At 36.9% G+C, this 12062-nt stretch overlaps 1 protein-coding gene across 1 annotated transcript in view; it reads left to right on the forward strand.

Annotated features, from left to right (window-relative positions):
- RIOK1 (RIO kinase 1) overlaps window positions 1-12062 on the forward strand; it is a 133774-nt gene that overhangs the window by 88221 nt on the left and 33491 nt on the right. The window contains exon 13 of the mRNA XM_090389101.1: window positions 4647-4736. Coding sequence (XP_090245227.1) covers window positions 4647-4736 — 90 coding nt within the window. The remainder of the gene's footprint in view (window positions 1-4646; window positions 4737-12062) is intronic.

The following is a 12062-nucleotide window of genomic DNA, read 5'->3' on the forward strand; positions in this document are numbered from 1 at the left end:
TCTTCAACTGATAAATATGCTTCTGCAGAGGTTAGGGGCTGTGAAGATTTAGAAGGGGTCAGCCACTCAACCTTACGAAAGAACATGTTAATGGATGACTGGATGGTGGCTTTTTTCTTTTCATCATAGATTTCTTTGTAGCAAGCAAGCATATCATTCACCCCTCTGTTAACTTTTAAGAATCTTTTGCTGTCGGGATCCATCTTCTCACACCTCGCCATTGCCAATGCAATTTCAAGAAATACCATTACCATCTCTCTGGTGATGAAGCATCTCAACTCCCCATTTGCTTTGTCAGTATTTTCTTCTTTCACTATTGCTGCCTGCAAGTCAATAAGTTCTTCATTAGATAATCCCTTCTCTTCTTCTATTAACTTCTCCACATCTTTGGCATCAACCTCCAACTGAAATAGCTCAGCAATCTTTACAATCTTATCTGTAACCTCTTCATATGATTCATTTTTTTTTTTCAAATCCTTTGAAGCCTTTTACATGCCGTGGGCATATTTTCTTCCATGTGCCATTTAAACAACTTTTAGTAATTTCTACCTAGGCCTTAATAACATTTAAGATGGCGTGGTATATATTGTAAGATTTCCAAAAGTCTCTTAACGTAAAATTTTTCTTATCGTCTACTGCAGACAATGCCTGAGAAAATGTTCTGCGTAAATAGTATGCTTTTAAATTCGAAATAACACCCTGATCCATAGGTTGGATGAGTGAAGTCGTGTTTGGCGGTAGAAATATGACTCTCACTTTCAAATTGAAATCATCTAGATGCATAGGATGTCCAGGAACATTATCTAATAGAAGCAAAATCTTGAAAGGAACGTTGTTGTCTTTACAATATTTTTCAGCCTCGGGAATGAAGCAGCAATTAAACCCGTCCTCAAACAGAGATATTGTTATCCATGCTCTCTGGTTCGGTCGGAAATGTACAGGTAGAGTAGCTTTATTGATGCCCTTAAATGCTCAAGGATTTCCAGAAATTCACATAAGCAGTGGTTTTAATCTGTAATCTCCCGTTGCATTAGCTCCAAGCATGGCCGCTGCATGGCCCATCTTTTGACACCTCAAAACCTGGCATTGTATTTTCCTCTTGGCAATGTATGTTTGATCCAGAATTTTTTTTCCAATACAGAGCAGTCTCGTCAACGTTAAAAATTTGCTGCATTGAATAGCCACCTTCATCAATAATTTTATTCCAATACATCTCAATTTCTCTGCAGCTGCAGAATCGGCACTGGCGACTTCACCTCATACTTTAATGTTGTCAAAACCAACGCGATGCTTGACTCTATTAAACCATCCATTGCTTGCCACAAACTTTGGTTGGGGTTAGCTGTACTTATCCTTAATATCTTTATAAATACTTGTTGCTTTTGCTTGAATGGTCATTAGACTTCGGGGCACTTGCTTCTGAATCTGATTTTCCATCCATATTATTAACAGCTGTTGCATCTTTGATATAGCACTTGAATGCTGTTTTGTGATCACTGTTGATCTTGAGTGCATTGATCCTTTGATATGTTCTTTTATATGCGCACTGTCCTATAAAATAGTATTCACTGTTGAAGCAGCGAGACCCAATTCCCTTGCAGTAGATGACAAACTTTATCCTGCTTCGTACTTCTTAAATCATTTTCAACTTCATTTCTAAATCAATTTTGTTTTGTTTCTTGGCACTACCACCACTTGCACTTTTCGTTGGTCGCTTTCCCTTCATCATTGTAATGCATAAATAGGAATGAAGAGAAATTTCTGAAAATTTGTTTTTTATATGATTGAAGATTTCAGTGAAAGGGAACACATTTCACCGTAATAAACCCACAGAATTCCAGTTATTGGGATTATCGCAAATACAATAAGATTGAGTTTACTACCTGTTTATAATTACATGCACTAACAGAAAAGCCCAATAAACCAGAAAGTGCAAATTGTTTTTATTGTTTTATGGTCTTGACCTCCAGAAACATGCTTTAGAAAAATATCACAAAGGTGTTCAAAATTAATTCTTATAACGGAACATATAATAACGATGAAAGGGTAGTGCAATTTACATTATAAATATCACCTTTAGTAATACAGCTTAATAACAGAAAAGAGAAACTACAGGAAATTTTCATATGGATGGAGCTCTGACATTACTCCCACTGGAAAGCTGTACCTAAATTTATTTACTGTTAAATCGGCTACTGAAATTTATAAATATTTCATATTTATGGCTGTTATTTATGTAATTTTACATCCACTGATTGTAAAAACTGATTTATATTTTTCATATTGAATATAAACTTGTTTGTTTATATTCAAGTATGTATATACTTGAGTATGTTTATATATAATGTTTATATGTATAAAGTGTTTACAGGCGGGCCTCGATTAATGCGATTAATTCGTCCCGCGAGCGCATCGCGCAAAACGGAAACGCGTTAATCGAATATCATAACCAATAGGAAAAATTATAATTGGTCCTTGACCTTTTGGAATGTCCATAAAGAATTTTAAAAATACCTTTTAAATAACTTTTTAACTGTATATAATGTAAAAGATAATGAAAATAATTATGGAATTAAATGTTTATTGCATAAAACAGTGGTTCTTAAACTGTGCGCAGCGGAATATTTTAAATTTTCGAGGGAAACACAGCGATACTCGACCGACACAGCGATCGGTCGGACGCCGCGCGAACTACTAGCTCGAGGTAGTTCACAGTTTCAGCATTTCTTATTCAGTTGTTTGGACCTAACTACTAAACGAAACTGTTAGGTATTTCTTTTGGTCTGGGTGCGCCTTGAAAAATTACTAAACATTAAAGGCGCCGTGAACCGAGAAACTTTGGGAACCTCTGACATAAACTACACAATGAAGAAATTACTGTTGCGGAAGTATTTGAACAGTGTTGACTTTCTCTTTTCATCAATCAATTTCCAATAGCCGACAACAATCTTCTCTGTGCCCTGGCGAAATAAATATCGCAGAGAACATCAAACCTTTTGTTTGAGGTTTGATGTTCTCTGCGAAAGATTTCATCGAATTATTTTACCGTTATCTCCTTCGCGGTAACATTTTCATCTGGCTCATTTAAAAATTTGAATTTTTAAAAGCAAGTGTGCATTGACTTTATTAGCAGGAGACAAACACGTCTTCTTCCGATGGTTGATGGAACACACCGAGGCGGGCAGCAGGGAAACGTTTGTTTATTGACCGTACGACTCGCGGTAAGCTTAACGCGCGATTCGAATCTTTTTCAACTATGGCATAAAAAAAAAAAAAAAAGATCGCGTTAACTGGAAATTTGAATCGTGTAAAGTGAAAAGTAGTATCATTTTTCAAATAGCGTTAATTAAATATCGCGTTAATCGAACTCGCGTTATGCGAGGCCTTGCTGTATATATAATGTAAATAATTAAATGTATTACAGATTGCCCTCCTGGCTGAATGGCCATGTAAGGGATACAGACCATATTTATTAGGTCAATAAACTGATTTAATAATAATTAATAACAATAATATAGTGAAATTTTCAACTTCCAAGGACTTGGAACAAATTACAAAAAAAAAAAAAGCAATGTATTATTGGGTTCACATTATGATATTTTTAGGATACCCCCATTTATTCCTACCAGATGCAAAATACGTTTCCACAATTTTTTAAGTTTGCACCGGCCAGCAAAAACTTACGTAAAGTCGAATTTCTATAAGTCGAGTATTGCGTAAGTTGGGGGTTCCTGTATATGTGACTCTACCACATATGTTAGTATAGCTAATAATATTATGTAATGAATATATATATATATATATATATATAGATTCGGATAGATATTTGGGAATGTACCTTTAAGTTTTTAACACTTCAGGCTGCCTCAGCTTGGTCAGTATTTTTGACTGACCTTGCTTCCCAAGCAATGGCAATCATCCATTGTTCAAACTCTGATATTTGTGTTTTCTTATGCTTGATTACCCTCATGGGTAGCACAATGTATATAAACACTGTTCTCCCCACACCAGGTGGAAAAGGCCTGTGTATGAATCCTGTTTATGGTGTGAGGAATTTTTATGGGCTTTGTTTCACAACATGTCTTAATAAGTTGGTCTCAGACAAGGGTTGCATGAGGTTTTTCTCCCAGAAACTCTAAATTGACCACAGAACACATGCAATTTACAGATATAATACAGTGATATAATATTAGATATAATATTATTGTATTTATAGATATAATAATATATACAGTGCAATATGGTCTAAGTTGCTGATGTGTTTAAAACCCTACAACAACAAAAACTGTGCTTGATATAATTAATTATAATGTTGGACTGGTACAGTCCCAATCATTGTGGAGTGAGAGAGGTGGACATGTTTTAGTGGTTATTGAGTGTATAGGTAGATATAGCAAAACTTGCAAACAGGCAAAAAAAAAAAACAGGCAAATCATTGTACTGCATCTAGCGTGGTTAAATAATTCAGCATAATTCTTAACTTACACTTCATAGCCATAAAAATGTTCCTTAATAACAGTGTATATATTATTGAAAAGTTTAAAAGAAATTCTCATCACTGATTGTTGAATGTGTAATATAATCAATGTATTATGAATATATTATGAATTTTTTAATTATTTAAAATTTTAATTTTCTTTATTTAGGTTTTCAAAAAAATATTTATACCCCAGACTTTAGATCAAGTGGTAGATTATGAAAAAAATATCATTGATGTGCAGAGTGGTAAAACAGAGGTAAGCTTTCAAGTTTATTATAATTTTAAAAAGCTTGAGATATGTGAAAATATATATGAAGATCTTTTATTAGTATTCTGTCTCCCAACGACAAAATACATTGCAACTTCAGTATCAAGTGTGTATTTGGGGACATCTCTAGCACCTATATTATAACTGAAAATAAAATCTGCCCTTTTTTATTTTATTTTTTTTTAAATTTTACATGAATATATAATGACTTAAAGATATGAATAAGTATATTTATTTAAATAAATTTCTTTCCTCCTGTACATGCATTTAAAATTTTATTATTTTTAACTCTGGTGGACTGTGATGTTTTAGATAGCCAATGCAACATTACTGTAGTTTTAAAAAAATAATTCTGTACATAAAAAAAATATTAAATAGCAATACTGCTCTTATTTAAGAATAAAATGTATCAGTGTTAATGCATTTATTTTTCGAAACATAACTGGTATATGCTTTTCCCCATTTCCTTAATAGGAAAGGGGGGGAACACTTCACTTCACTTTCATCCTCCTTAATAGGTATCCCTCATTACACATTTAATACATTCCTGAAAATCTTTCCCATAAGCAAAAGCATACATCTTGAAAATCATTTTCTACAGAAAGCAATGCCTGGGTTATGTTAGAATCAGGCCGTCTGACTTTTTTTTCATATATATACACTGAGTCACTGAATTATGACCACCCCTATGAGAACTGAATGCAACCTATTGACCACGTGAGGTACGAGAGTGCGCAGTTAGCTGAACTACGTATCATAGATAAGGTGTCAGTGGCTCAGCAGGTAGTAAAATTCCTAGTGTGATGGGTAAAAGGAAGGATTTATCAAACTTTGATAAAGGACAGATTGTGGGAGCTCGATGAGGTGGTGCCTCAATTTCCCAAATGGCTGAACTCGTGGGGTGTTCGAGAGCCACCATTGTTAAAGTGTACCAGGGCTGGCATCAAAATGGTCAAACAATGACCTGACGGCAAAACTACAAAGGTCAGCAAAAGGTTGATGTTAGAGGTGAGCGCTGGATCAGACGACTCGGACAGGCGAACAGGTGCAGCACTGTTGAAGAGTTGACTACCCAATACAACATGGGCCAATCCGGAACAATATATGACATGATCATGTGTCACACGTATGGGCTATACGAGCAGACGACCCCTACGGCATCCTCTCCTAACCAAGGTTCATCGGCGTAAAATACTTGCCTGGTGCAAAAGCATGCAAGTTGGATGTTAGAAGACTGGAAGAAAGTGTGCTGGTCGGATGAGTCACATTATTTTGTTTGGCGTCAACAACATGAGACTCTTGATCTGTCATGCACGGTATCAAAAGTGCAGGCCTGTGGTGGTGGTTGTATGGTGTGGGGCACGTTTCACTGGCAGGAACTTGGATCCCTGGTGCATGTGGAACAACATATCAGTGGTCTCCGCTATCATCAACTGCTTGCTGACTGTGTACACCCCGCTATGTTACACTTTTTCCCGAATAGTGATGGTGTCTTCAAGATGACAATGTGCTGAGCCATTGGACACTTGTTGTGCAGGAATGGTTTGAGTAACATAGTTCTGACTTCCAGCATATTGATTGGCCTCCAAATTCCCTCGATATCAATCCAATAGAGCACTTGTGGGACACTATGGGAAGGCATATCAGGCATCTGGATACACCAATCACCTCCATACCTGCATTGCTGACTGCATTACACACAGCCTAGTTGGCCCTATCTCCCGAACGTTTCCGACATCTTTTTGAATCAATGCCACGTCAGATAGCTGCTGTACTGTTACTGAGGGCAAAAGGAGGGCCTACAAAGTATTAGGTCCTCCTTTTGCCCTCAGTGGTCATAATTCAGTGATCAGTGTGTGTGTGTGTGTGTGTATATATTTTTTTTTTTTTTTAATGTTTTGCAATTTTTTTAGAATGCTTTTGTGTGTTTGCAAATATATATATATGAAATCATGTCAAATATGTATATGATATCAAATGTATATACATTAAATCCTGTCAAATATGTATATGATATCAAATGTATATACATTAAATCCTGTCAAATATGTATATATCAAATGTATATACATTAAATCATGTCAAATATGTATATGATATCAAATGTATATACATTAAATCCTGTCAAATATGTATATATCTGTATAGAGATATTCGACAGGACTTCCATGGCAGGAAGTCCCTGGCTTCTTGCCATGACAGACATAATGCACCTTCATTTGTTACTAGCTATAGTAGTTTTGTTACTGTCAGTGTTACATTCAGTATTTATTTATTTATTTATATAAGGAAGTAGCCCTTTGGATTATAAACAAAACAAGTGAACTTCACAGTACAGTTTGATTACGGCAGGTTTTTACTAACTACTGCCACTAACAAACTCTAGCAACATGTGAGTTGTTCATGCATGTTTTGAGCTATTAGACTATGAAATTACATTATAAATGTAATTTCATAGTCTAGAAAAGGATGTTCCCTGCTGTTGTTTACCAAAATATGTTAGCTGGTTTTCCCCTCAGAGGTAATGTTCACGTTGCATGTTTTCCATGTGAAATTAGTAGGTCATTGATATAATTTTTTATTGAATCTCTAGTTGAAATGATGGAATAGAGGAGAAATTAGCATTAGTTGAGGCATATGATGCAAGGAAGTAAGCTTATACAGCATCAGCCAAAAAAAAAAAAAAAAACCCTTCCCATTTCACCCATCCGGTCACTCGAAATGTTTGTCTAGTTCAGCCTTAAATTTATTTAAGCTATCTACTTCCACAACAACAGATGGAAGTCTGTTCCAGCAATCAACTGCCCGAAGGCTAAAGACTTCCACACATCTATTCTACAACTGTCTTTCCTCAATTTGAATCTATGCCCCCTTGGGTTCTTAATCTGAGTAAGCGGAAGTATCCCGTCAGCATTGAGCCTGCTCAAACCATTCAAAATCTTATATACCTCAATCAGATCACCTCACAGGTGCCTAGTCTCGAGATGCTGCAACTTGCAGAACTTAAGCCTCTCTTAGTAAGAGCACCCACCCCTTTGTTCATCTCTGCAGTCTTGTTGCCCTTCTCTGTACTCGCGATAGCAACTCTACATCCTTCCTAAAATGAGGCCTCCAGACCTGTATACAGTACTCAAGGTGTGGCCTCACTATTTCCTTATACAAAGGGATAATCACCTCCTTGTCTCTGCTAGCAAAATTCCTATATATCATTCACAAAACTCCGCGACCTGCTCTGGCAGCCCATCTGCACTGCTCAAAGAACTTCTTATCTGACTGCACAATTACCCCCAGCTCTTTTTCATTCTCCACCTCCCTGAGTGTAGTACCACATAGTTGGTACATTTCTCTTGGGTTACTGCTACCCATATGGAGTACTTTGCATTTGTGGGCACCTCTGTAGCCAGTTGGGCAGGAGCAGCAGTGCGTAGCACACGCTTCTTGATTAAACCGAGGTTCGAGCCCGTGACCACCAGATGCGGAAAGGTCAGGGAATAACTGGAGCAATATAGCATTAGTTGCTATATTGCTCCAGTTTAATGCTCCTAAAAACCAAATAACAAACAAACAAACTTTGCATTTGTCAATGTTAGACTTCAGTTGCCAATTCTCAGCCCATCTGCCTAACTTTTCTAGATTCTGTTGCAGTAGCATACTGTCTTTACTGTCATTAACAACCCTGCCAACCTTTGTATCATTTGCAAACTTGGACATTAAGCCTGATATACCTTCATTAATATCACCAATAAATACCCAAAACGACAATGAGCCCAGCACCGAACCCTGGGGTATTCCACTAATAACATTAGTTCACGTAGAGCAGTGTCTATTTATTACCACTTTCTGCCATCTCCCACTCAACCATCCCTTTATCCATTGCAGTAACTTGCCCTTAATGCCATACTACTCCAGTTTGTACAGCAGTCTTCCATGTACAACAGTATCAAAAGCTTTCCTGAAATCCAAGTATATGATATCAAAATTATTTTTTGCCCTCACTTCCTTTGTGACCACATCATAATATCCAATCATCTTTGGTAATTCTTTCTTTTTTTTCCCCATTCAGTGTAAAGCTGCAGGCCATAGTGGGTGTTATTGCCATGCTGTGAAGATTTCTTTGTTTGTTTCAAAAAAAAAAAAAAATAATAATAATTAAACTGAAGAAGAGAGTATAGAGACTCAATGGTTTCTGAACTCTGTGTAATGGTACCTTCCTTAGCTCAGTCCTCAGAAACAAACAAACATCTATTCTACTTAATTTCAAAAATTGCATTATTGTTCCTGTAGCATTCCTGATGACTGGCATCATGTACTATATTCTTCTCCATTGTATGTAGACCTTTGTCATACTCTTCTTACTGCATGTCCTAACTTATCTTCTGAAAATAAAAATAGTATCTCAACAAGATATTCTTTTGGCTCTTCAGGATTTTGCAAAACGAGTTTTTATTAGATGTAAAGCTCATCTGGCTTCCACCATGCAATCTGCTTTCCTGATTTTATCTTTCCTGGAGTGATCATTGCTGTATGAATGTCATGGGTCCTTACATGCTAAATTGCATTCAGGTTCTTTTACCAACAGACTACCTTCTTCTGACCACTTTCAGAATCATCTGTTCAAACTACTAAATTAAATGCTTCTGGATGATCTCTGTCCTTGTTACTAGTCTGTCACTGTAAAATTCTTTTTCTCTGTGGGATTATTTGTCTTCTTCCCTCTTTTAATTCTTCTGTTTCTTCTTTTCTGGTATGGGAGAAGTGTGAAATGGTGATTTCAATCTCTGGCTGACCTCATTTTGAGGCAGGATTTTACTGGCAACACTGATTTGAACATTCTCTTCACTTTTCTCAATGTTTCAGGATTTTCTTGATTCCCCATGTTCACTTCAGCACTTGTGGGGAGTCATTACGTGTAGATCTAACCTGTTTCCTTGTGGCTAGTATATGCATAGTTCGGGTGTGGATGGATACTGCAGCCTTCCTAGTAGCAAAGCGGCCAGAAACAACCAAACAACACAAGATTATACACTGTACAAATAAATCACTGTACTCATTTTTTGACCATTTTACAGAGTTATGCATTATCACATTAGAGATGTGTTGATGCATAACTCTGTAAAACCCTATATTAGAGACAACACATGTCCATGTCACCCTCCTTAGTTTAGTAACATTTTTCATTCTTCTTTGCTTTGAATAATAGAATTCACAAACATGAATATTTGTTCCCTATCACCACTCCCCTGGAGACATGACCCAAACTTTGAAAACCAGTGCGGTAGCTAGTGAAATTTGATTTTTTTGTGAACTGTATTCACCTTTTATCTTGAGGGTTATCATCCTGTGTTATATCCAAAACCACGATACAGTAAACTCTTGAAAATCCAGCACTTTACAGTCTCTAATCCTTTAAAATATATATTTTACACTCCAGAAATATTAAGAAAGCAATCCAGCACTCACATCAATGATTGCATTTGTCTTTAAGAATCCTTAAAAACAGTGATGATATTTCTTTCTTTATAAGATGCCTGCAGCACTATCCTGTCCTTTAATCTGTTTTTGTAGGCATTTGGTTTTAAATTGCATAGATAATACAACAATCTTAATTCTCACAGTAGAACACACTGGCCTTTCCAACAAGTTGCCCTGGTATTGCACTACTTTCAAATAGAACCATTCCAAAATAATGGAATCACTGGTTAAAGAAGTAATGCAGAATCATCTAGACAAGACTGCAATTATACTTCAGCCACAACATGGGTTTGTTAAGGTGAAATCTCGTCTGACCAGTTTGATTGGTTACTACGATGTAGTCACAAAGGAACTAGATGCAAAAAATAATTGTGATATCATATACTTTATATGATATCAAAATTTTTGATATTTCAGGAAAACTTTGATATTGTTGCACTTAAAAGATTGCTGTACAACTTGGAGCACTGTGGCATTAAGGGGAAGTTGCTGCCATGGATAAAGGGATGGTTGAGTGGGAGAAGACAGAGACTGGTAATCAGTGGACACTGCTCTTCATGGACTAATGTTATTAGTGGAGTCTCCCAGGGTTCAGTTTTGGGCCCATCTTTGTTTTCTATATTTATCAGTGATATTAATGATGATATATCAGGCTTAATGTCCTAGTTGGCAGAGTAGTTAATGGCAGTAATGATGGTATGCTACTGCAACAGGATCTAGAAAAGTTAGATAGATGGGCTGAGAAATGGCTATTGAAATTTAACATTGACAAAGTACTGCATATGGGTAGCAGTATCCCCAGAGTAACGTACCAACTGTGTGGTACTACACTCAGAATAGTGGAAAATGAAAAATAACTGGGGGTAATTGTGCAGTAAGATTGAAGTTCTCTGAGCAGTGCAAACATGCTACCAGAACAGGTGATGGGGTTTTGTCAATGATATACAGAAATTTTACTAGCAGGGATAAGGAGGTGATTATCTCATTGTATAAGGCAATGGTCGGGCCACATCTTGAGTACTGCATACAGGTCTGTAGGCCTCATTTCAGGAAGGATGTAGAACTGCTGAATGTCTACAGAGAAGGGCAAATAAGGTTGGTGAGTGGAAGGAAGGAGTGCACTTACCAAGAAAGACTTCAATACTGCAAATTATTATTATTATTATTAGCCATATGGTGCAAGGAAGTCTGAGTCTTATGCTGCACCTGCCAAAAAAAATTTATTCTGAATTACCCAGAGAGAGAGAGAGAGAGAGAGAGAGAGAGAGAGAGAGAGAGAGAGAGAGAGAGAGAGAGAGAGAATCACCAAGAAAAAGAAGAATGATGATATCCAGCTCAGGACCCTGGGTGTGCCTTCGGTTACCAGCCCCGGGGTTACCAGGTTGCAGCATTCGGAGTCTAGGCACCTGTGAGTTGATCTGATTGAGGTGTTTAAGGCTTTGAATGGATTGAGCAAGCCCAGTACCAATGAGATTCTTCCTCTTTCTCAGACTACATACATGAGGGGGCACAATTTCAAATCGAGGAAGGACTGTTCAGAATAGATGTATGGAAGTTTGCCTTTAGCCAGCAGATGGTTAATTGATGAAAGAACTTCCAGCTGTTGTTATGGAAGTTGATAGCTTAAATAAATTCATGAAAGAACTAGACTATTGGAGGGAATGGATAGGTGAAAGTGTAAAGTGTGATTAGGGTCAAGCGGCACTAGGGATTTCCCCCCATCTCCACGTAGTTTTCATTGTCGTGTGATACAGTATGCTGTAAAGGCCAGAGATTTAAGTGTTTGGATATTGTGGTGTGTGTAATGTCATGTACCGTTGTTCTTCTGGCCTATTAGCTGCT

This window comes from Mastigoproctus giganteus, chromosome 14 (assembly GCF_048544385.1).
Source record: "Mastigoproctus giganteus isolate SK-2022 chromosome 14, ASM4854438v1, whole genome shotgun sequence".
Taxonomy (NCBI): domain Eukaryota; kingdom Metazoa; phylum Arthropoda; class Arachnida; order Uropygi; family Thelyphonidae; genus Mastigoproctus; species Mastigoproctus giganteus.